The sequence below is a fragment of a genome, unplaced genomic scaffold, assembly GCF_019419815.1.
Source record: "Pyrus x bretschneideri cultivar Hongxiangsu unplaced genomic scaffold, Pyrus_bretschneideri_v1 Contig52, whole genome shotgun sequence".
NCBI lineage: Eukaryota > Viridiplantae > Streptophyta > Magnoliopsida > Rosales > Rosaceae > Pyrus > Pyrus x bretschneideri.
Window position 1 is genome coordinate 325,304 of NW_025999790.1, and position 26,569 is coordinate 351,872.

General features: G+C 37.7%; 4 protein-coding genes across 5 annotated transcripts; 1 reads left to right on the plus strand and 3 right to left on the minus strand.

Moving 5' to 3' along the window:
* Positions 1–1,860: 1,860 nt before the first annotated feature.
* LOC103954913 lies at positions 1,861–7,356 on the plus strand. Its single transcript, XM_009366767.2, is given in 4 exon segments — positions 1,861–2,316; positions 2,421–3,048; positions 5,892–6,908; positions 6,910–7,356. Coding segments are annotated over 4 exon segments (2,163 nt in total). The 5' UTR covers positions 1,861–1,900; the 3' UTR covers positions 7,012–7,356.
* Positions 7,357–8,862: 1,506 nt separating this feature from the next.
* On the minus strand, positions 8,863–10,084 carry LOC125470765 (zeaxanthin epoxidase, chloroplastic-like). The gene is made up of 3 exons (XM_048570318.1): positions 9,901–10,084; positions 9,616–9,730; positions 8,863–9,496 (listed from the first exon to the last, which is right to left on the minus strand). Exons 1-3 carry the CDS (start codon positions 10,020–10,022, stop codon positions 9,389–9,391), a joined length of 345 nt encoding a protein of 114 aa, XP_048426275.1. The 5' UTR covers positions 10,023–10,084; the 3' UTR covers positions 8,863–9,388.
* Positions 10,085–10,979: 895 nt separating this feature from the next.
* Positions 10,980–17,749, minus strand: LOC103954912 (protein EMSY-LIKE 3). Of its 2 annotated transcripts, XM_009366765.3 has the most exons (10): positions 17,364–17,747; positions 14,707–14,915; positions 14,506–14,618; positions 14,122–14,386; positions 13,811–14,029; positions 13,650–13,718; positions 12,317–12,559; positions 12,160–12,228; positions 11,987–12,050; positions 10,980–11,599 (listed from the first exon to the last, which is right to left on the minus strand). In XM_009366765.3, the coding sequence occupies exons 1-10, from the start codon at positions 17,389–17,391 to the stop codon at positions 11,577–11,579; spliced, it is 1,302 nt and encodes a 433-aa protein (XP_009365040.1). In that variant the 5' UTR covers positions 17,392–17,747; the 3' UTR covers positions 10,980–11,576. The 2 variants fall into 2 exon arrangements, with proteins under 2 accessions (XP_009365040.1, XP_048426310.1); XM_048570353.1 differs by lacking the exon at positions 13,650–13,718 and having other exon boundaries at positions 17,364–17,749.
* Positions 17,750–22,718: 4,969 nt separating this feature from the next.
* LOC103954911 (G-type lectin S-receptor-like serine/threonine-protein kinase LECRK3) lies at positions 22,719–25,151 on the minus strand. The gene has a single exon (XM_048570211.1). The coding sequence runs from the start codon at positions 25,149–25,151 to the stop codon at positions 22,719–22,721; it is 2,433 nt and encodes an 810-aa protein (XP_048426168.1).
* Positions 25,152–26,569: the final 1,418 nt, after the last annotated feature.

Genomic DNA, 26,569 nt, shown 5'->3' on the forward strand with positions numbered 1-26,569 from the left:
TTAACAAAATGTTTTCATGCTAGTTTAATGAAATTTAATTTTCTATCATATTAATAAAATTGATCGGTGTAAGATTTTCTTTGAATAAAAAGAAAAAGAAAAATAACCCTCTCAGTTTTCAAGTTTCAACATCTTTTCCCTCTTGAAAACTTTTCTCTCTCGTAAAAACCAAAGGCCAAAAAACCGGAACCTTCTCACAGCCGCCGGGCTTAGCCTTTGGCTTTAGGGTCGGTGTCTTCTGTTCTCTTCTTCCCTATTTCTTTATCCATGGTTTGTTTTGAACTTCATCTCAGCTCTCTGAGCTTTTGTCTCAGTTTTCTCCCTTCACATCGCAACCCAATCTTTTCCAACCCATAATCATGAATTACATCTCCGAGTGTTGGACTCCATCTTGACACAAGAAGACCCACAATCGTAGGCCACTGCCCATCCGGCTCGCCGGAAAATTTGATTCTGCTCAACACTCTCAACTCTATCTATTTTCTGGTTCGTGTTCTCTTTTTAGTTTGGGGCGATATTTTCCTTGGCAGAGAATGCGGCGGCAGTGGACGCTGGTTTTTGTTGCTTCAGGGGAATATGTCATAATTTAAATGTCAAATGTTAATTTAATAGTTGATGTGGTAATGTTAAATTTTTTTTTTCCAACTAATATATATATATTTTTTATAAATGATATTTATATGACTTATTTTAAAAAGAAATTAATTAAAATACATTTTTCAAAATTTATAATTAATGCATTAATAGGATCTACGTAATAAAATAATTAAAAAAATTGACATGATCTTTTCTCGTATATCAATCAACATAGAATTGACATATTAGTTAGAACTTATTCCTACTTTCAAATTTGATTACATGGAATTTCACATCTCTTTGGAGATGGTTTTAGTTTAAGGTTCATTTTGCGTTTGTCTTTTATTGTTGCCTACGGGCTTAAATTTGTTGGGCCTCCTTTTAAGTCCAGTCGTGGGCCGTACCGTGGGGGGTTGAAGAATCCGAGTCCAACAATCCAAGTGAATAATTGAAGACCAAGTCCAAATCCAAGGGCAATACGTACAAGAGAAGAATCAGATTTCAGAAGATCGCGTGAACAAGGACACTTTGGTCAATTTCCATTTATCCATTCCTCCTCTACCTATTTTTCAGTTGCGTGCTCGAGACCGACTCCCTCCTTATATAAACACGTAATAGTATATAATTTAGGATGTTTTAACGAAAAATTTACTGTACTATTTATTTTAACGAAAAATTATATTTTTACACTAAAAAGTCAATCATGTTACTATTCATTTTACCCTTTATTTTGTCCTTATGATTAAAACTTAAAGTTTTCAAACATTTTTCATTTGTTTTCCTTATAATTTACCCAATCCACCAACACCATGTTTTAGTTTTAGTTTAACTACCCTTTTTGCCTATTTGAACACCCTCATTTAATCTTATATATATATATATTTTATAAGAATTAAATCGTGTGACAATTCACTTTTTTTATTTTATTATTTATTGTTTTATTTTTTAATTTTATGTTATTTATTTTTATTAAAATATGTGTGGGTTTTTATTTTGTTTATTTTTTTTTCAAAATTACAATGAAAGAAAGACAATTTAGATAATATGAAAAGCTTTACTTTTTGTGCTTTTTTTTTTTTTCTCTATGAGTATATATGGATTAGGTAGCCTTTAATTTAACTAATTGACTATTTACACCTACACTCCAAGATAAAATTACAAAAAAGTATAAAGAAGGGTGCGGTGGTGCTAATATTTGAAAGCACAAAATGGAGGGATGAGAATGAAATATTGAAATCAAATTAAACCAAACCAAAATATGAACGATATAAAAAGCACGGAAGCAGCAGGCTCCAATCCACAATCCAACCCCATAAACGTCACCATGAAAGGTGGCGCTGCCACTGGCGGCAGTCCTAGTTTCAACAACAACATTACTACTACTAGTGACCAAACGACGACGTCTACGTCCTCCTGGGGCACGTGGGAGGAGCTCCTGCTAGCATGCGCCGTCAAGCGCTACGGCGTCCACGACTGGGACACCGTCGCCCTGGAACTCCAAGCCAAGACCTCTCTCCCTCCCCTCCTCACCACCGCCTCCAACTGCAAGCTCAAGTACCTCGACCTCCGCCGTCGTTTCCGCTCCCGCCACCAAAACGACGACGTCCCTCCAGACGCCGACGACAATCACCACGATCCTCATAACAATAATACTAACAATATTCCCTGGCTCGACGACCTCCGCAAACTCCGCGTCGCCCAGCTCCGTCAAGAGCTCCATCGCTACGACGTCTCCATCGTGTAATTCTTTTTATTTTTCATTTTTTTTATATTTAAATTTTACGTAAATTTTTAGATCTGAGTCGGAGCGACTTGTTTTGATTGAATTGGATTAATTTTGGCAGGTCGTTGCAGTTGAAGGTGAAGAGGTTGGAGGAGGAGAGAGAAGAGAGCTTCAAAGACGACGACCCCAAACCAGATCTGGAGGACCAGCAGCAGCAGGACTCCAATCGACACAGATCAGAAAACGACAAAACAGTTCAAGGCGAACCGGACGGGTCGAAACCGGACCACGAGAACCAGTCGGTGAACGGCTCCAATTCGACCTGCTCCAAAAACCTGGACCACGACAACAAGTCCGGTCCAGAAGATCGGGCTCTATCTGAACCGGGCCTGGTCCCGGCCGGTTCCGCTGAACCTTCCAAAAGGACGGGGAGTGGGCAGTCGGATTCGGACTCGGACAAAGGAAGCTCGGAAACGGTGGCTAAGAACCGGAAGGAACCGGGCCGGCAAGGGAAAGGTGGGGGCGACTCGGCGGATAAGATGAGGGAGAGCAGCGAGGCGCAGAGTTCGGTTAGCTTAACTAAAAAATGGAACGGCAAACGACGCCGTATAATGGAGGTCCCAGAGGAGCAGCAGCAGCACAATTACGGAGATGTATCGTTGGTGAAATCACAGCCGTTGGTTGAGGTGTTGCAGTTGATATGTGCGCAAGAGTATGGCTCGTTGTTCGAGCGACGGCTTCCGGCCCAGGTATTTTTTTTCTTATTTCTTTATTTGTGTGTATTTACATTTTACCGAGTTTTACCAATCCACCTAGGCTAGTAAAAAATAAACTTAAATCGGACGCACGTAGGATGAGTTTGAACGAATCAGGTTAACGTGTCATGTAATTTCATAACGAAAAACGGAACGGATTCCTTTCATCAAATTCAAGTTCTTGAAATTTGATCAAACTACTGAAGTTATTATAACTTTTAAAAGAGTTCTTGTTTTTAATCGTTGGATCAAATTTCAAAATTCTAAATTTGTTGATTGGATAGATTTTATGAAAAAGATCCGGAAAGAATCCCTTTCCCGAAAACATCTTCTCTGCCAGATCTACCAAACATGTATACACCAAAACGAAAGCAAGATAGTATCGCCAAAAAACAAAACAAAAAACAAATTTGTTTTAATCAAAATCTAATTGAATTTTGTGATAAAATTTAGTGCGTATAATTTCGAGATAACAAGGGTGTTATGGTTTACTATGGGACAACAAGTGGTCATGTTGTTATAAAAAATTGGGGACCACTCCAACAAAAATGGTTTTTATTGTTGGTTTGAGGGAAGTAAGTTGAAAAATACGCATGCGGCTGGAAATATTCTAGCCCTACGGCCCGGTGTCTAGGTTTTTGAAGGAAACTCTCTAAAATGCTATTGGCTACATGCATTTTTGTTAAGATATTTACATACTTTTATGTTTTATTTTAAAAATCTCCGCCTAAAGCCGTCTAGGTTCCGCGTAGGCGTTAGACAGCTGGTCATCGTTTCGATTAATGCGTAGGCGTTTGAAAATTAAGAAATGACATCTAGACCTTGCTGAGGTGCTTGCCTAGATCATCTTTGTACTTGCCTAGCCCATCCAAATCCGCTTAGGCACCACCCTAGGCTGCGACTCACTTAAATGAAAAATAGATAACTTTAATTTTGTATTTTATTTTTTTTTTAATAAATTGTAAGAGTATTGTTGCATACTAAATAAACACATATTATATCCTTGTTCCCTATGTTTCATGATGGTCCAATACTTCATAATACATGTCCTTCTATTTTGTAGTATATAATAAAATTATATATATTTTAAATATAAGCAGACACTTATTTACACGAAATATAATAATTTTTTTTAAATGCGCATAGGCGGCTAGGCCCCAGTTTGCCGTTGACTAGCGCCTAACATCTATAAGAATCTTGATTTTATGAATTAAAACCTAGTATAAACAATATTTTCATAAAATATTTAGATTTGAATTTATGCCCAACTCCCACATCCCGGGTAATATTATAATTTTCTAAAATTAAAAAGAAATTATAATTTGGGTGTTAGTTATGTCACATATGGTGTGTTGTTTGTATTTCCTAAACAACGCTAGAGTCATCTAGATAAAAAAAAATTTATACAACTAAAGCGAGTGAGAGAATAATTGATTATTAACTTCTTTCACTTACTAATGAAAAAAGTTCTAATCAAAAGCCGTTTGCACTTCAAATTGTATTTTCTTCAAAATTTAAATCAGAATATTTTTCAAATAGTAGAAAAACATTGTACCACCGATGTAAATGTCTTTGGATTTTTCTTTCTTTCTTCTTTTGTTTTTTTTTTATAGTACAAACAATATTATTATTTTAATCTATACTAAGAAGAGAGAGGTTTGAACCGAAAATGGGATCCTAATTACTGTGGCAATTCTCTACTTTTGAGAAAGAGGAAGAGATCTTTTCCGGATCTCTTCCTTCAAAACCTGCCGATCAAGTGATCCGGATCTTTGAAATTTAATCCAACGGCTCTTAAAGTCCAGGTCCTTGAAAGTTATAATAATTTTAATTTTTTATCGTTATAAAATTTCAAAAATCAGGATCATTTGATTTGCGGGCTTTGAAGAAAGAGATCGGAAGAGGATCTTTTTCCCTACTTATGTTAATAGCGTAAGATGTGTGAGGGGTAAGTCGTGGAGCATTGCGCTGAATGTGTAAACCTATAAATAAAACGTGTCATACAAATGCGGTGAATTTGCCCCCATCATGGACCCCATTAGGCATTAGGCATGGCTTGGCTACCTCCTCTTTTCATCACACATCATTTTTTTCCCTAAAATCTTTTGGGTTGATACTTTTTTTTTAAAGATCCAGATTCTTTTGTTGCTATATGCCTTTTTTAAACACTCCTTTCTTTGGTTTTTAGCGAAAATATGGTTTACAAAAAAGCAATAGAGAGAAGTACCTTCATTTATGTTGATTTAATTAAATTTTATTTATTTATTTTTTGCAATATGGGCCCACTTGGTGGATTGTGAGATTTTTTCTTTTGGGCCTGAGGTGGACTGTGAACTCTTGAAATTCCCCTGTGACTAGTGGAGCCCTTATTTTTGTTAGTTGAGACATGCGTGAACATTTAGAACACATTTTTATAATGGGCAAATCAAAGCCCACTTGTGCTTTGAATTGGCAATTGTCAACTCTGGAAGTTTTTAGTTACTAGTTTTCACACCAGGCGGATACTCACGGGATCCTGGAATCTTCCAATCACATTTGTTCATTGTATATCGTTCGGTCAAAAATCATTGTAAATTGTTTTATTTAAAATTAAATATAAACAGTACCTGACAAAAATTGACTGTACGATATATGATGAACGGATGTGGTTGGAAGATCCTCGGGATCCTCACAAAGAGGATCCTGCAAGGATCCTCTCTCGTTTTCACACACACTAAAATGGACGTATAAAATACAGTCACTGATGAGTGATGACTAGTAAACTTTTGGGGTGCGGATGAAAATTTTAAAGCGAACGGAAGCATATGAATACATGATGCTGTGTGATCAATGTGCAGGAAAGCGATAAGTACAAGAGCATTGTCCAGCAGCATGTAGACCTGGAAACTATACAAACAAAGCTCCGCAAGGACGCCTACTCATCCTGCTCTCTCTCCTTCTACCGAGACCTGCTCCTCCTCTTCAACAATGCCGTCGTCTTCTTCCCCAAATCCTCCCTCGAGTCAAGGACTGCTCACCAACTCCGCCGCCTCGTCTTGAATGAAATGAAGAAGAAGAATCTCATCACTCGGCCCAACCACGACGCTTCATCTGAGCCATCAGACTCCGTAGTTCCTGCACCCGCCACAAGTCAGCAACCCAAACGCCCTGAGCAGCTTGAAAGATCAGATTCCTTGCTTGCCAAGCAAAAGTCTACTGCACCCATCATTGTCTGCCGCAAAAGGAGCTCCATTTCGTCAAAACCTTCCGCGGCTGCTTCTAGCTTTGGTCAGACTCTGAAAGGAGATGAGAAGAAGAAAGCAGCAGCTTTTGATCTTAAACCGTCCATTAAAGCCACCAAGGCCTCTTCTGATGATCATGCAGCAGCTGAAAAGCATGGCAGTTCAGTAGTAGTAAAGAGTGCTGCTGCTGCTAAAGCCAAAGACAACCCCGTGATCACTGGAACCAGAAGCTCGAGAAGGACGAGTATGAGTACTGCTCATCACGAGAATAATAATGGCAGTGCTTCCAAGAAGAAACAAAGTGCGAGCCTGGCAAGTTTGAAAGCCGAAACTCCCAAACCGGATAAGAAGGGGAAAACGGAGGCAGCAGGGTCGGACAAAAAGCGAAGTGCAGCAGCTGATTTTTTGAAGAGAATAAAGCGCAATTCACCTGCGGACACACTGAAGAGTGGTGGCACTGGCACTGGCACTAGTTCTAGATCAGGTGGAGAGCAAAAGAGGAGGGGAAGTGGTGCTAAGGTTGACAAAGTTAAAGAAAGGGTGTTAAGGCAAAGTGGCGATAAGAAGAAACAAGCCAAGGAAGAAAGCAGCAGTCCATCCAAGCGAAGTGTAGGAAGGCCGCCCAAGAAGGCAGGCAGCTGAGGCTGCAATTGTAGCAGCTTCACCAAAGCGGCCACGGGAGAGCGGAGGACAGCAAGAGGCTTCTAAGCGGCCTAAAAAACGGTCTAGAAGGTAAATTAATCGTCTAGCTTTATGCATGGCCATGGACATGAAGAAGGTATAACTTTATTTATGTATTCTAGTGAGGGATAGGGGAAAGTAGAAAGTAGAGCATTAGGCAGATAGTACTCCCTGATCACTAATCCCTAGGGATTTTGTTTCAGGTCGATATATTTCAAGTGTATGCTTGAACGATTTATGGTTTTAGTAGTACAATCGCTGTTTTGTGTCAAAATATCCATTACAAGCGTATGTAATATAATGTACAGAAGTACTTGTGTAGAATTAACCCCAGAAATAATCGTGTACGGTGTCAAATTAGAAAGACTCTGTTCTTGATCAGTGATAGTTTTCTTGTTTCTGTTAAGCCCCTTTCCTATGTGGTAACCCCTGCTTCCGTCAGAGAAGTTTGTGATTCATTCTGCTATTTGTATCCTTTTCTCTCCCTTTGAGAGCGGAGGATGACTAAATAAGGGATGCTCCTAGAACTGAACTGTGAAAATGAATCGAAACAGATTTCTGTTGTCCTTATGTTCCCTTACCCATGTCCTGTTATCATCCAAGTCAAAAATTCTGTTGACCAAAAACAGAAATACAAGGTTGCTTAGAGCCCAATACTTCGTATTTGCATGTATATGTATGCGTATGTATAATAAAGACAGTCAATTACCATGTACGGATTCAGATACAAGGAAATCCATTTTATGTTTTCTAAAGACAAGTTGTTCCCTAAAATAGCTTAAGGTGCACATGCAGCATACTTGTGCATGCACGTTATTGAATTTATTTATTTACTAAATTAAATAACATCACCGACGTTGCTTAGTGCATCTCCATCCGTTTTAGAAGGACAAGGGTAAGGACAAGGACAAGAAAATAATAATTGTCCTTGGGCAAGTCTACTTGTTGGGGAAGAGGGACAGCAAGGGCTACGGCAATTACTTTTACATGTATATTTTTTATTTTTTTTTCTTTATGTTTTCTTGGGAGGTAGCAAATAAATATCGAAGATTGGAGTAAAACTAAATACTAAGTTGTGGTATGGAGAATGAAGAATATGTTTGGTATTTACTGGTTTTTCTTTTTTTCTTTTTTGAGAATTTTTAACTTTAAAATAATCCTACCCGTTGATTTTTAAAATTATTATCATTGGATGGCCCAAATCTGGCCACATGAAAGTTGCTGAAAAAATTGCAATTTTTTTAACCGTTGAAAATCCAATGGTCTAGTTGGAAATCCAACGGCTGTGAGAGCATAGAATAAAGTGGCAGCTGCTTTGGACTGTGCACGTGGATGGGCCACACAGTGGCAATTACTGTAGCAATAGGGCGCAAGGCCAAGCAAAGGAAGCAAGCTCAGCTGAAAGGGCAACTTTTTTGGGTTGGAGGCAATTCAACCTAATTGCAATGGCAAAAAAGGGTCCGGCGAGATGCTCTTATGGCTCACTCGCTCCCAATTCTGACACGATCACTGCATAAAAACGGAACTGGATCCCCTCCAGAATTAAGGGATCTAAGCAAATTAATCAATGCATTTGAGATATTGAAATTTAATGCAAAGCCTACAAATAGGAGGCTTTTTCTGAATGTTATAATAATTGTAGCCGTTTGATCAAATTTCAATGATCCGGTCCGTACGCATTGATTAGTGGGGTTAGATCTTTTTGGATCTGTAGAGGATCCAATTCCTATAAAAACGTTATGGAGAGAGGCTAAAAACGTTATGGAGCAAGTTGGATGTTATAGGTGGAAACTCTGCGGAACGGGCCCTCTACTTTCAAGTATATAAATAGTGCTGGAGTAGATTTGACAATGTTTTTTATTTAAAAAGAAAAACCTCCTCTTTAAATATGTAGGGAATACACAAAAGTGATTTTTGTGGGTGTCGATTGTGATGTACACACTTAAGGAGGTTGTATAACTCTAAACTCGAATTTATGTTTTTATGTGAATATTACCAATAGTGAGATGAAAGCCTTGGACTTGCTTTTCACTGTCTCAATTGATGTTTATTTATAGAACCCACCGAAATATTTTAGTGGTGGGAACAGGTTTTAAATCATCGCCCAAGTAGATCCAAAGAGGGTAGATGATATTTGAGAGCTTGGGCAAATGGCATAAGTTTGCTACTTATCCTGCACTTTGCATTCAGTTCACTCCCTTCGAGAAATAACCTGCACCAACAAGAGCAACATGAATGATATAAGTTTGCTATCTGTTTCCGCTTCCTCAAGTTTTGCAATAAATTAAATTTGTAGCATTTTCACACTGTCTCAGTGGAACTGTGGAAGGTCCTTAACTGAGGAGGTTATGACGTTGAGAAGCTATGGTGATACACACACACACACACATATACATGCGCGCACACATAAGTTTTGAGATAGATTTCTACGTTTACCCATCCCCTGCTATCATCCAAGCCATAAACTTTGGCATAAAAAGTTGAAGAAATGCACGAAATAGAGGAATTGCAGGGTGTGTTATCTGCCGAGTCAGTAGATGCTGCAACCACAAGAACAAAATGAAATGAGTTACATTTAAATTACTTTATATTTCGTTAAATGAAAATTAGGAAAACCTTTCAGGAGGTTGAAGCAGGTAATTAGTTGGGGAAAACTTACAGCCAAAGGACCGGTTCTAAACTTTATGTAAGGTTGGTAACTTTCAAGCATTCTTGATGCCATTTGGGAGGCTGCGTACACTATGCCAACACGCCACATTCTTTTCTTTACGTATCTGATCTTCATCAGCGTCATCATGAGTGCAAAACTTAGAAGTTAGATTCAAGATCTTTCAATTTGGACAAAATTTTGTAAATTTGGAAGATTTCAACAATATTCAAGCCTAAAACTAGGAGTGTGAGATTGCTCTGCTAGAGACAGGGTTTTCCTACGGCTACGATTTACCTTCTTAGTGCCAAGACAATTTCATCCGATATTTGAACATCTGACTCAGTTTTGGAAGCTTGATCAAGCTCATGTATAAGTTGGTAACAGTCCTGCACACAAATCACCCGATTTGTTTCCATTTTTCTGACATGCAGCCTGCTAAGGATTAAATTTAATTTACATAAACAATAACGTACCTCAATTGCCATGCAACCCCCTTGACCTAGATTCGGCTGCATGGGATGAGCAGCATCACCTAGCAGAGTAACATGGCCGATTCCCCAGGTGTAAATCATGTCTCTATCATAGATAGCTCGCCGTAAAATTGTGGACTCCGCTGTTTCCTGAATTATTGTAACCACTTCAGGACACCAATTACCAAATATCTCCAGGAGCATCTTCCTTCTACCTGCAGCATCTAAAGGTGATTGCCCAACAACAAAATAACAATCAAGTGACGAGCAAGCAACCAAGCTAAAGCACTTTAATCGGAGGAAACGAAGACAAACTTTTGCTTTCAAAAAACATAGGATTAAGTTGGATCACCCAATTCCCTTTCACAGCCCACTTTATCGGTGCATAAGTAAATGCTCTTAACTACTTGAGCTACAAACTCTTAGTAGTTGCCTTTAAAGGTTGGGAAATTTTTTATTTTGTATTGGCAAATTTGAATGGATCGCGAGTCCGCACCACAATGATTCCTTTGTCTTGAGAACAACTTTTTGTGAACCTGATTAAGTTCACGAATCGGCTATTGCAATCAATGAACCTCAGCATGCTCACTTCAAGTAATGCACTTGTAGAATATGAGTATCATTTTATTTATGTGTTTGTTTACTAACCAGTAACAACCAAAGGAATGAAAAACGAGACAAAGTCTCATTGAGTTTGGGTAGGGCACATCGGAAAAATAAAGGTATGATCCAAAACCAAGGTGAGATTTTTCATAGCATATTCATTCCTTCTGATTTGTACCAAGTAAACATGCCCCAATTTTGCATCTGATGCACTTCTTACACGAGTTTAGATACTTTTTATCTTAAGAGGACAACATGAGAGATTTGAGAAACATTGAAACCTCTTCCAATACCGAAAAGAGAAACGGCACTACGCCAAGAGAATTTTTTATTTTATTCGAAGCATAAATCAAAAATAGTATTTGCACTGTGTTTTCCCTTTTTGAAGTTAACAGGATCTCCGTATCTTCTCGAGTTATCAGTACAAACTCGGGAGGGACTCCTCGAGTTGAACCGGAACCGAGAGAGAGAGAGAGTATAAGATCTCACATGTATGCAACAGCTAAAGGGCAGTAAAAATAATTTACACAAGACAGCACACTAACACTAGAAACAATGTTACAAGAGGCATCAGCTCTTTCCTAGGTTAACAATGCCTGCCCACCATTTATAACGAAATTATTGCCCGACTGCAGTAACTCTTAACACCTATCGTGGAAAGACCCAAGCCCCAGAGTTTTAACACGTTGGGGTGACAAAGTTATATAATAAAAAGCTATAACATTGTACAAAAAGGCGGCCTTCACTTCAACCCATATCTGTTTCACTTCCGCACCCTCATTTCCTATCTTACTGTTCCAGCCTTTCATGCGCTTTTGACTGCTTCGGATTTTAAAACCAGCCATCTATCCTTCTCAATTCCATTGGTTGCCCGTGTAACAAGTGTGTTGGCGACCATCAGCTGTTTAAAGGCAAAGGTCCTACAGGAGGCATCAAGTGAGGAAATAAAACTAAAATAAGTTCACATATATACAGAAGACGCCGTGTGAAATAATTTATTAACCGAAAAATAATTGAGCTACAAACAGATGATACACACCAAAGTATTTGTTCCCATCCATACATTTCAGATATGTCTACTCTATTTCCAGAATATATATTAAGTGCCAGATTATTCATAAACAAACTCTTGAAGAAAAATGAAGTCCTCACTTCTGTGTTTGAAGCAAATTTCTATAAAATGACGTGGAATTCATAGGAGGCTCATATGAAACTGCATAAGCAGACTTGGTGGACACTAATAAATTACAAGCTTATATGCAACAAGGCAAGCTATGAAAAACAAAACAAGATAAGCAATAATTTACCGCTTTCACCATCAGAAATATCAGCAAGCTTTGCAATTGCATCAATGAGTGCTTGTTCATGATCCTGCTCAAAGCCAATAGATCAGTTTTGGAAATAAGAACGAAAAACTTGTGATGAAACTTGAAAATGGATCAAAAGAAAAAAAAAATATTTCTAAGATTATCCTTCTTACTTTCAACACTTTCTTTGCTTTCTCAATTTCAACAGAGTCTGGGTGGTTTTCACCAAAGACCCTTTCTACCTGTTCAAATTTAACTAAACTTTAGTATGCATTGGGCCAATAAAAATAAATATATTGACTACACATGGACTAAAAATCTTTTACCGACCTCCTTAATTAAAGTATCTGTGTGAAGTAACTGGATATTGTCTGGAGCCTTCTTTCCAATGCCATTTTGTGATGGCGGAAAATCTTTTCTTGTTTGACCCTTTGGGGTCCCTCTACCTCTTCCAGGAACTGGAACATTGTCACGGCCTACAGATCTATTCATCCCATGACCAGATCCACTATAACCCCCACGATGAGAGATTCCAGGATCTTCACCTACCCATTGAATATCCTCTGGAGATATCTGCACAAGGAATTAAGCCAAAATAAGAAAATATGTAAAACATCTGAAATTTATATATCATCAATGAGTGAGAAAAATCCACTCGGTCATCATTCAGAAACAGGACATGAAAACCAAATGAATTTCTGTTTCCTTCATGTAACCCTGTTCATTCTCTCCCATTAAGTGTGAAACAAATATAGTGTTAGTATTGTAACCACAAAATATAGAGTTAGCATTCAGTCGATTAAGTTGTCAAGCTTTTTCTTTTTTTACTTTTTCATAGTTATTATGGGCGTTGAAATATTCTAAGCATACCTGATAAGGATTTCAATGTGATAGCTAGAGTGAGATGGATATCCTATGAGCATTTGCTTAGTTGCACCTGCTTCTAATTTCATAATCTCTTTTAATGTTGGGATGTTAATACTATGTGGAGCTTGTTAGGTTAAGTGATCATTTGGGACTGAATCTGGAAGGGCCAGAATGACTTCCGGGGAGAAGCACCTCCCTCCCAGAATCACTCCCAAATGGGCCCTAATTATGATTTCTTAACCATTAAGCTGTTCCTGTAATATTACAAGGCTTTACTTATTTGAGTTTGGACTAACTATAATATATAGACCCTTGAAACCCATAGTTTGTCCTCTCTGTCTCTCCTATCAGTTCACATCAATGTCCCTTGTCAGATACCTTTTATACTTTACAGTTTGTACACCAAAAAATTAACAAACTTTTTGAATCAAGTAATGGTGGCAACGGAATGAACAGAAGCTACTTAGTAGGAGCAAAAGGCATGGGAGCATGTTGCATTAATTATGTAGCATAAATCAGCTAACAGCACCCACTTGAACAAATAGGACAATTCAGAAAACATTGGTTAACAAAGAGTTCATTATAGAAATTTTTTTGGAAGTTGTGTCAGAATGTTTGAGGTACATACACAGAGAACATTAAGCACTATAATATTATTACATTTTAAAAAAAACAAATTCAAGAAGAAACAAACTTCAAGTGGTCACTTATATTCAAAAGTTTACAATGCATAATTTGCAGAACACAATGTAATGAAAACGATATGCTGGCAATATAACTTCCTTGCAAAGCATACCTCTGATAAATTAACCCACTCCCATGTTTCATTTACTGAATTAATATCGTAGACTAGATGATGCCGTCCCTAAAATTCAGAAATGAAAAAACGAACAAATGTCAGGTACATGACTTTACGTTACTTCAAACTCCTTGAACACTTGTAAGAGCAAAAGATACCTCTGCTTGATTGTAGTCTTTTATAATGGCTTCATAAAAGGTGTTGTCGTCAGGCCACCTAGTCCTTACTTTCCTCCCAATCAAGGAATCATTTGTCTTTCCTTCAGCAGGTTCATTTACAACATCACCAATCGAAACTCTATTCGAAACTTGACCCCTTCCTGTTGGACCCGAGGAAGGGTACTGCTTCATTGAAGAAGCACCGGGCAAAACTTGACCCTGTTAGCAGAATGTGACCGAAGGAAAACAAATAAATAAGTGAATAAATAACCTGCATACTTGTTTTTTGTTTTACTCCACATTCAACTCACGGGTTTATGTTTCTTGCCCTTAGCTCCTGAGGCTGGGGCTGGGACAGATCCTCGTTTTACAGTAGACGAAGATGGCTGGTGGGATGTGGTAACTGCCTGTGGATGAAATGGTGGTGTTGGCCCAGCAAAGGACTGCGTATGTACTGACTGGGTCATCTTCTGTTTCTTGCGTGATACAGAGACAGTAGGACTAGGTATTGGATCATGCACTGCTTGAACAGTACTCAACATGCCCGATTGAACCCCACCAGCCTGTCTCCAGTCCCTGTGGGCATTGCCCAACACAGTACCCATTAAAAGACAAGAAGAAAAAGAATCTAATGAATAGGTCCCATTTCTCAATTAAACGAAAAGCTTGTATCTTGATACTTCAATATATCATACCTTATCCTCTCTATGACATCATCTGCAGCATTAACCCGTCCTAGAAGTTCTTTGTGCTCCTCATTCGATAACCTCAACTCCTTTCTAAGGTTTGTTAACAGACCTTCCTTTTCCTGAGAAAATAGATATATGTAGCACTCATTTAAACCTGATCAAACAAATTAAAATTAGATCCATGAAAAAAATAGATCACAAAAGTACCCAAGTAATGGCATCAGCTTGAGCTTTAAAGGCTCTTAGAACTGAACTGTATGCTTCTCGTTCAAGCTGGTGAATTTGTGCTTCCATGTCACTTTCACCATACATCCTAGGATATGGGACAGAACCCCCACCAGATCTTCCATTCCCTGTAACGCGACCCCCTCGGGGAACTCTATGTTGGCGTGATGGAGGAAAATCGTCATCGGTTCCTGCAATTGTTTTTTTGGGTTCAGAATGGATGCAACAAAAATCAATAATGAGAACGAAATGAGACACGCAGTATGGCCAGAATTCACAGAAATATGGAACACTAAATTAAAAAGAGAATATCTTGCGGGTTGTCGATGCATTGTCTATGCATAACAAGCAAGGAGGTATGCATTCATCCGATTTTAGATTCAGCGCATGGAGACAGTTCTACAAGCTTCTATTTGATATGTTTTTTGAGTGAAAATGTTTAGAAAAAAGTTAAATTGCAATAAAAATTCTCAAATCTCTAACTTCTGGTATAGGTGCAAACCCAAGAACTAAATAAGTTGGCAATTTCAACCAAAAAAAAGCTGAAGTTGCCAACTTCACCAAAAAAAGCTGAAGTTTGCAACTAAACCGGAGGTTCCCTTCTACGCATCAAGTTCAAACGGCTGATTAGCGGCACCACGAGTTTTATTTGTAAAACGAAGACCACGTCATGAAAACCCATCTTTAGAGAACAACTTCCAGACTAATTAGATCCTTGAGATACATTAAACTACCTTTCCCATATCAAGTATAACTTAAATAAACAACATCCGGGCCCCAAGAAGATCATCTCCCTTGCCGTTACCAGATGGTCTATGGCTTCTAATTTTAATTCTGAGAAAGCTTGAAAGTTTCAGGTCTTACTTGCTTGGGAGCCTCCTGCGACCGGTAAATTTAAACATAATGTTGATGGTTCTCGGAGGAAAAAGGGGGGGGGGGGGGGGGGGGAGGAGATTTTAGAAGTAGAGATATGGGGATTATTGTTTGGACTCAAACTTGCTGTTGATAAAGGTATAAGCGATCTTATAGTTGAGATGGACTCCGCCATTGCTGTTCAGCTTCTCCCAATGTATGAGCTCGCAAGTTTTCGCCCTCTTTCTGCATTGGTTGCTAGCTGCTGTTCTTTAATGAGACAGATCAATAATTGTGAAGTTTGCCATGTCTACCGGGAGAAAAACTGCGTGGCAAACTGTCTAGCTAATTGGAGTCCTAATTTGGGTTTAGGCGTTTTTTATTTTGATGATCCTCCTTACTGGGTTGGATCTAGTTTAGTTGGTAATGTATTAGGGGTTTCCAGGACTCATTGATTTGGATGGATAACTTAGTGTAGCAGGTTTTGGGGTTCATTTCCCCCAGTTTACCAAGAAAACTAAACAAACATCCAGAACCTTTCAAGTCATATTTATATTAAACCAGTTAAACTGCTAGTATATGTCATAATGTATTGTATGGCACAGGAAGCATGTTGTCAGATAAATACATCCCAAATACAATGGTGAGATACGAAGGAGATGGGAAAAGAAATGAGTGAAAAGAGATACTAATGAAAAGAAAGTGTAATACATCATAACATAGGTTTTTATTTCACAAGATATTGTAACTCAGGTATGGCATGGAATATGCTTAACCATAGTAGACTTTGTTTAATAACTGAAACTAAATATAAACCGGACTTCAAGTACATAAACTAGTGCCTACCAACACTGGAAAGAAGTTCAAATGGTGCACAGAGTAATAACCCACATACACAGTGTAGGTGCTCTCCTTGAAGATTCAAGGGCTCTTTTCTGTCAGCATATACTTTTGCTGACCCTATGCCATAACATGCATATTTGCTTTGGGTGATATTACTCCAATATAAATAAATACATAATCATGCTTAAAAAGATAATTTCTTTTTCTTATTAAATAATTTCTCGTGCATTGAAAAGAACTTGGAAAAACCAATGTCTCAAAATCCAAAAAGATTCCTTCTTTTTTCCCTCAACTTTGGAATATGGTCTGCAGCAGTATTTGCAAAGGAACAACAGACAGTCTAGAGCTTTACCGATGTTAATTCTCAAGTATATGTTAAATTATTTGTATTTAATTACTACTTCTTCTTTCTTTCACGTTCTCTTATCTAAGTGTGAAGTTGTCTGAAACAATCAAAACCTCACTCTGTGTCAACTAATGAATGGTCTGAATTGTGAACAAATCGATTTCAAATCCTCCTTCAGCAACCTAATAACACATAAATCATCGATCCCAAAATAACCCAAGTTCCAAAAACCAAGAAGAGCTCATTAATGTATATGACTGTATATAGTAATGAAGTAAATTACTTCGATGTGAAAGTATCTACAATCCCTGACACTAAAGCTCCAAATTCAAATGGTCAAGCTGTGTCAGAAAAACACATCTAATGTGGCCAAGAAAGTGAATTTAAGTTGCTAAACACCATCATGACATTGGGGAAAACCCTAATTCCTTCACTGCAACAAACCCCAAAACCCCCAATTACTGTTCCGAGTGGCATACACAGATTTTTTTTATGAGAATTATGATAAAAAAAAGTAACCCAAAACCCAAAGTAAGCAGAGAAATCACTTCAAAAACCCTAACTACTGGAAAAAGGAATCTTTGAAGGGGAAGCTCACCGCTGCTATCGTACGGCTCGTAGTCCATGAGCAGTTGATACAGCCTCAATCAAACCCAAATCCAAAAACCAACAATTTCTAGCGCTGAACTTGGCAGCGATTCCAAAACACTCCCAGAGACTTTGAGGTCCGAACAACACCAAACGACGTCGCAAGATACCGGCAGCTAAACGTCGTCGTTGTGGAAGATTCAAGAGTGTACCTTGTATGTTCTGCAGGGAACAGAATTGGAGGAAGAGAAGTGGGCTTTGAAGAGTAGAGAGAGTGAAATTAGCGGCGGTCGGACTTGGAGGAGAAATCACTGCCACTGGAGAAGAATACCCACACACTCTCTTCACAGTATTATAATAGGCCGCGATTTTTTTTTTCTTCTTTCTCCTTTTTGGAAAGGAGGTTTTTTTTTTTTTTTTGGGGATATTTTCATCTTAGCCTAAATTTATTTTAACCAAAAATCATATTATAATTTTATTTAATGAAAAAAAATATAAAGTTTAATAAAAAAGATCTTAAATTTTAATAGAAAAGAACAAAAGAACTTAATTTTTAATGATGAAGACATAATTTTAATATTAAAAAAAAACTGACACGCAAGACGTGCGCGTCCTCACATATACTGTTTATGAAATTTACCATAATGTTTATAAAACTTAACAGTATTACACTGTTTATGAAACTTACTACACTATTTATAAGACTTACTACACTGTTTATGAAACTTAATGGTACTACACTATTTATGAAACTTAACAATACTATATTGTTTATGAAACTTAACGGTACTACACTGTGTATATATTATTTCTTTTGTCTTAAGTAGGTAAGAGTGAAATCTACATATATCAGTTATATATATATTATTTATTATATATATGAAAATACATCTTACGAGATTATAGTATCTTCCCTCACATTTTTTTACATACCTACAATAGTAAATATAGCTCTCCATCTAATTTCTTGATCTTGGATGTCATCTTGGAGAAATTTTTCCTTGTGCTGTAACACAAGTGGTATACCACATGTTATTATGTAAGTGGTGGAAAATTTTATTTTTATGTTATTAATTTTTTAATACAAGAATCTCACCACTTGTATAAAAACATATGATGTACCTCCCTATGTCTAGACACATTGAAAAATCTCTCATTATCTTGAGTGCTACTGGGAAAGAACACCACAAAAATAAAAATAGGAAATGTAATTTGATTTGAAGTTTTTTTCTTATTCTAAGCAAAAAAGTAAAATAAAATAAAATCTCTTAATGCGATGGGTGAAAAGAGGGGAGTGTGAAAAAGGGGAGTTTGTGTTTTTATTTTTTTGTCCTTACTATTAAATAAAGTTAGTAAATGGTTTTTTATTAAAATGTAAATATTTGAAGTTATTTTCATTATTTTTTTTTTTTGGTCAAATTAGTAAGGAGGTTTTAGTATATAAAAATATACAAATATATTAAATTTAATAGAACTCCATTAATTTTGAATTATTATTTTAGTCTACCAATTTTAACTAATTTGAATTTTTTTTTCTTCTATTTTCAGCATCTCTATTTTAATGTTATATAATGTTTTTCCTTATCAATAATATTATATAATGTTTAAACTTTGGGATAAATTCTCTCATTCTTCACTAAAATTATCTTGCCACACTATCTACAATATTAATATAATTCTTGTTTGTACCATATTTTACCAATCCTAAATTACCAAGCATCGGTCAACTTCTACCTTCAGAGACCCATTGAAGGATTCATGATGAGGCACTTTTGCCAAAGCACATGAGTTCCTCTCTAATCAAAAGACCAATCATAATACGACACATGTCAACATCAGAATAAAACCTTAGAATCCCACATCAATCGGGAAAGAGAGCGAGTGACTCTCTTCAACTATAAAAGAAGACAATTCTCCTACAATTAGAGGTTAATGTCACTACTGTACTTAAACTCGTCATTAGAACCCACAATGATGATTATGCTTAAACCTATGTATTATGTAAACTTTTCACTGTTAATGAGAACCCCTATATCCATAGACGTAGCCAAACTCAGGATGAACTAGGTACATCTGGTGTTTACTTCTCTATCCTTATCTCTTTACATATTATCCATACTATGTGACTGGAGCAATCGTGCAAATGTTACAAACTTGACATTTTACGTTGTTCAAAAGTCTCATTGATTTTGTGCATCAACAACTATAATTTTTGGCATCGAGTTTAGGGGTTATTTCTGTATTGTTGTGTTTAAAAAGAAAAATATTCATGTTATATTGTGAAAACGGTAATGCTAGGGAGATCAAATTTTTAACCAAATTTTGTAAATCAAATTATGTTGATGAACGTTCTTATTTCTTATTGGTGACACATCATTTGGTTAGCAAATTTGGTATAGAAATTTGGTATTCCTAACATTATCCTTGTAAAAATAATCAATTATACCAAAGCAATTATTTTTTTGGTAAAATTTGTAAAAGTGTGACCATAAAAAACAAATGGTTTTTTTTGGTTGAAACTATATGGCTTTTTCGTTTAAAAATGATCGTAATTCAATAAGTAAGACATCACAAATTAAGTCCGGTTGATCATCAAACCAACAAGAATCCAAATTGAAAAACAAAACCATACCAGCTAGTTTATGTGCTACTAAATTAGCAGACTAAACTGAATTAGCAAGTCGAAGACCTTTCCTAACTGGAGAAACTCTGTGGACAAAACCTCCCACAAATTCACATTGTTGTCACGAAAACCCACCCCAAATGCCCCCCTGTTTTGTTTGAGCCATGGACAGCCCTATCAAAGTTAACTTTCAGCCAAGACGGAGGGGGAGGGGACCCTGAAGACGGGGACAACAACGGTACGGATGTAGGGACTGGTTGAACCACCAAAAAATCCTGGAACCATAAAAAACAACGTTATGTACAACTTCTGTGGTTTGTGTATGATGACTGAAATTGACACAATCATGTTTTTAGGATTGTTTTATTAGCGGTCCACGTGTTGTCGAATACACCCCATGTTAGAATTTAATACTAAATATGTTTTTTTGTACTAATATGAATGTGCTCTTAACTAGACATTGACAGGAAAATTTATCAGTGCAACTTGCTTCCCTGTATCCAGAATACACAAATCATGAACAATCACGATCCTGCTACAAATAGGAACCAAATATAAGTGATTGCAATTTTGACAACAACTTATACGCCCAGTGGTGTTCTACTAACAAATAAAAGGAATCTATTACACCTTGTCATGCTTGGACTTCTATTTTTGTTAGAAAGAGATTGGTTATACTTGAAGGTGGCTGCTGCCTTTGTTCTACTTTAATAGCAAGGCCTCCCAGAAGGAAATGTTCATGTATGTATGAAGAAAAAAAAGGATATGGAAGGAAATGTTTCTGTTCAATTTTTCCCCGTAGGTTTATGAGGACATTGGTATGGCACAATATTGAATAGAAAATGGGTTTGTACATGAATATTCTTCTCCGGTGATGTTCGTACACAAGAATTTTGTCTGTTGTGGTCGTTGTGAAGACGAACACTTGAGATTGGTTTTGGCATGTGATGTGTGGAGTGTGTGGGTGTGTGAGGGGTAGTTTAGGTAACTAAATGAGATGTATTAAGATATTTTTTGGTGGTGACGAGGTCTTGCCCTTACACCATGACATGAGTTCGAACCTTGTTGGCTTTCTAATTTAACAAATCTATTGTTTGATAATAAATAAATAAACAAATAAAAAAAGAACAATATGTGAGGTGCTTCCTCATAAAACAACTCTTTATAATTGAATTCTTTTACAAAGGTTAGAAATTACTATAACTAATAAAAAGAAAAAAAAAATAATGGAAAACAAATTATGACCATCTTTCCTTCCCTTCCCCACCAACTTCTTCACACAGTCAAGAGTGGGGAGAGAAAAAAGAAACTGATAAAAGATTTATTATTTTTCATTAACCCTGCGTACTTGACGAAATGGAGGTAAGTATTTACTTGTGCGGAAAGTAAGAGATGGCATCGAAAGGTCAAATGTTTTTCTTCCTCCATATATAAAGCTAGTTAATTATCCAGGCTTAATTCTTCATACAATCGTAAACTCCTTTCTGTCTTTAGTGTAAACTATATTATTGTACTGAATTGTCTTAAGGTTTGATCCTTATCTAACTATATCCCACTTGCTTGCATGGTGTCTTCTCCTCTAGTAACGGTCAGTTTCAACGCGGATCTCAAAAAATCCATCAGCAACCTAAGCCATGTCCCGCTCACAACTACTAAGGAACTGCTCATGACTGAACGGCAAAAAGAAGAACATGGCTTACTCGCCACTGTCCATCCAGGTCGTGTTGTTATTGATTATTGATAACGACCGGCTCTAACGATCCCACCAAGGACCAGTTGCTCCTCTCAAATCCAATTCCTCCAACGAACTCAATTCCCTCGCGGCCCATCTTGCCCCTTTAGTCTTGTCTCTTTGGACTCGGCAGAAGGATCCGCTAGAGGTGGTGCTCGACTACGAAGAAAGTTGAAGTTTCATCATAAAATTAATTGGTAATATGGAGAGCTGTCCAACTTCTTATAAGTTTATACAAGGTCACTTCTCCCATCAATGTGAGATTCATTTTGATTAATACGTCTCTAAGGTGTGACGAATTTTTAAGCCTAACACGTAGACAACACAAACAAAATGATATGAAACACGTGCAGCCGTTGTGTTTCACACGTGAGACAACATGCTCTAATACCATGAAATAGAGGTGTCTCTCCCTGTCAAAACTTGTTTCAAACAAGTATTGAACAATGTTTACAAGGCGGCAATAACATTACACTTAAGGCTCTCTCCCATGAGATTGATAACGAAACCAGGCTTATAATTTTGTAGACTTCGAAATTGCGGTGAACATTTATTTCACCAGCACATTAAATTTCGATATGCTAGGACTTATGTGACATGCACCATGTGTCGCTCAAATCATAGACATGACATGCTCTCTGCATTCTTCGCCACATTTGTGAAAAACTGCCAAGCACCTTGCACGTGCTGATTCCTTTATTACCAAAAGCCAAAACCTTGCGGCATCCGTTCATCCAAGATCAAGACATCGCGATGCTTGGATCAACAACGCACACTTTACATCTTCATAGGTTGAATCAAAAAGTTCAAGTTTATAAAGAGATTGTAACCCCTTCATTATTACAAATAATATTTTATACACGTGCTCTTGTTTCAATTCATACGAAACTTTGTATTTAACCTATATCAACAGAAAATTGTGGAGAACAAGGTAGTTGTAATCCTATGGAAATACATGCCATTAATGTGATACACTACTAAAATGAATTATACAAAACATAACGTAGATTTCAGCAAACTGAACTAAAAAGAGGACATGGAGGTACGGATACATCAACCACTCCTTCAAGCATCTGCGTAACCTTCTTCATTGTCGGTCTTAAGGACGGATCCTCTTGTATGCACCAAATTGCAACCTTGACTAGCCTCTCCAGCCTTTTCATGTCATTTCTTGCCTCTTCATCATCTTCTATAAGCTTCTTTAATGTTTTTTCCTTGTAGCAATCGTAAACCCAGTCTATTAGTATCACTTCTTCTTCGTTTTCCCTTTCCATTTCAAGGCTCCTCCTGCAGCAGATAATCTCCAATAACATGACCCCATAACTATAAACATCAACCTTTGCAGTAATCGGAATATTCCTGAACCACTCTGGTGCAACATATCCTCTAGTCCCTCTGATGACTGTATTAGTAAGAGTTTGATCGCTCAGCAGAAGCTTTGCCAATCCAAAGTCCGAAATCCTTGCCGTGAATGAATCATCTAGAAGTATGTTGTGGGGCTTGATATCGCAGTGGATGATCTGCGTGCTACACTCCTCATGCAGGTACATGAGTCCTCTTGCAATCCCGAAAGCAATTTGAATTCGTTTGTTCCAATCGGGCCTTGAAATCCCAAAGAGAAAGCTGGCCAATGTTCCATTGCTCATAAACTCATAGACCAAAAGTTTGTTTGGCCCTTCATCACAGAACCCAAGCAATCTGACCAAGTTTTTGTGGTGAGTCCTGGCTATTGCTCTCACCTCTGCTTTGAATTCCTTCTCACCTTCTTGCGCCATTTTGTCCAACTTCTTGATTGCGACGTAGTTTGTTGAACTGATGGATGATATGATTCCTTTGTACACAGTGCCAAAAGCACCTCTTCCAAGTTCTTCCCTAAATCCATCTGTGGCTTCTTCTAGATCTTTATAAGTAAACAAGCGTAGATTTGCTTCCATAATACTTGATGCACTACTAGTAAGATTATGTCTTTTCTTGTATCCATAAAAGAAAACCAAAGAAATCGCTGCAAGAAATATAAAGTTAAGAACCACAGAGCTACCCAAAAGAAGTCCTCCGACTAAGATGAGAGTTTTCTGATCTTTTTTTCCCCTGTTTGCGACTGGAGAAAGTGGATCCTCTAAAGAAGCGTCAGACTTTGGTAATTTAATGAGAGCCTTCCCATACGTATTCCAGTCCTGCCTTCCATGTGAGACTGGCAGCTTCTTCTTCCAGCAGCTGCCTTCTTTGATAACAGCAACCATACAATTACAATCGTAAAGGCAAGATCTGGTGCAATCATCTTCATTCATCGGCTGTATTTGCTCATAGTTTGCAGAAGTGGGAAAAAAAGTATTAGTCAACTCATGCATAACATACAAATCTTCTAGCTTTGAATTGCCTTGTTCGCAAGTCAGTATTCTGTTCTGTTTACAGCCACCCAACTTATTATTTGAATCCAAAGCGGAAAAGCCAGGAAGACATTCACAAATTGGTCTTCTATTTGCATCCAGTCTGCAGAAGCTATTGTATCCACACGGTCCACTTCCCAAATCACCACTTACATCGAAGCAAATGTTGTCCGGGATAGACCAGAGAGGCAACCAGGACGTCCAGCTACCATTTTTTGGTGATTTCGGGTGAGCATATTGAGTGAAAAGCCCATCAAAATCCAGTGTTGCTCTGTAATAATAATCTCTCATTGGTGACACTGTTTTGTTTGTGAGGCTTACCATACTTCCATTCCTTGTGACAATATTGATGTAACCTGACTCGTTAAACAGCAGCTGAAAGCCTGTATTCATATCATCGGCAGCATCGGCAGTGTTGCTCTCATAGTATGTTGGGTATGCGAACTCCGTAGGCAAGGCAACCGGATATAAAACTAGCCTTCCATCTTGTTTCACTTGGAGTTGAAACCTTCCCCTCGAGTAGTTGCTTGCAGTCTGCCTAGAATACAACTTTTCGCCAATCTCCAGCAGTTGGGTTGGCAAAATGGTGTCGGCGGGATCCTTGAAGCTCTGCCATAAGTAATCAGAATTCTTGCCTGCAAGCACAAAGTTGCCTGTGTCAAGCATGGCAGCATACGCAACTCCACCACTAAGAACGGACTCAGGCTTCCAGATTTCTTGGCTTTTTGGGTCGGTGAGCGCGAATTGGCCATCAGCTGTGAGCTCAATTTTCGATCCTTTGGGTGCTGGAGCGTCTCCATTTGCATACCAAACTACGGTTTTATCTGGTATTTTGTCATACCATATGGCAAGCAAGAAGGTGTCTTGATCACCAACGCGGCGAAACCCGAAAGCAAATGTCCCGGAGGGTGACTGCCATGATGATTTAGATGTGTCTTCGGATGCGGTGAGGGACGACCCCAAGCTAATATTTGCAGCAGATTGAGCTGCTGCACAAAGTGGTTCAACAACTACAAGCAAAAGTAAAAGGCCAAGCAAGTGAAGGAAAGCAGACATGGCCAATTTTCACACAACCTGATGAGCACAGAAAGTATATGGAACCAAAAGTTGCATAAAGAAATAATAATTGCAGATTTGCAACAAAGATAATTCTACTAATATATATACGTAGGCGTGGCTGCTTAATCATGTGTACAAGTGCCTCAAGTATCTGGAAGTCCCAGGTACTCACGACTCGGGCAATTCGGATAGTCAAGCTTGACCCGGCTCGTATTGTTAGTCTATTAGATAAATGGTTTATTCAACATTTAGTTGATTCATCAGAGATTAGACAGCCAAGGTTGAAAAAGAAGACTCACTGCACCTGTTTTCCTTTGTAAAGAGTCAAAAGATTGATTGGACTTTAATTTTCATCAGGTTTTTAACTCCCACTAATTTCCACATGTTAGTTGGTATTCACCTGAATTGCCACGGAGACTAAATCGACTGTTTAATCAAACAAACTTACATCCTCTTGGTAACACTCCCCTTAACCAAAATACTCAACGGTTTTTATGAAATTTGAATCCGGAACCTCTTTCAACGAAGGGATTATTAACGCATTCCATCCTCTTGTTAGACAGACAATTTGTTGTACTCACATGCTGATTTATCTCCACCATGACTACTCGCACTGTTGGTCATATTTGTTGTGCTTTGTGTATTCATTTCATTTTTTGCTTCCTTAATTCTGCAATTTGTCTATTGAATTTGATTGTAGTATTTGCCCTCTTTCAATACAAGCGTTATTCCTATTTTCAGTTAGCACCAAATCATTACCGGTTATCATTGGCGTAATCTTAGAATTAACAAAAGTGTTGCCTAACGTGTTTGAGTCAATCAATCTTATTTATTTACAATTAGCTTTAAAGAAGGGGTGTGATATCCACACATCTTTTTTTACTTCTCACATACCCTTCTAATTTTCGGCTGTCGGATCGAATGAATTAAAGAAGATCAACGGACAAAAATTAACAAATGGTGTGTGAGAAGTAAAAAAAGATGTGTGAATAGCACACCCCTTAAAGAATTGTAGGTAGCTATCTTGGATTGGACGTAATCAATCAGCGGCGGATTGTTAGAGAATCCAAGTCTGAATTTTCTATGGACAATGACATACACTAATTAAAAACACAAGGCAAGCACAAAGAAAAAGGAACAAGGCTTCCTACACTCCTCATCAAACATAAATAAGTAAAAATACAGCGCTTATTTTGTCCGAAGATCACGCGTTCGGTTGGAAAATAAAGTTTTATGTTCAACCATGGGGCTCTATAGGCAGGTGTTGTGTGCTTTTAAGAATACTCTACTTATTTCTTCAGGCTTCTCAGAGCGCCTTGTTCTTGTGACTGGTAGAGCTGCTTCCAAAATCACACAACTTCCACAATCCATCAAACCCCAAAAGAAGATTTTCGGATTTCAATGTCCCACGAATT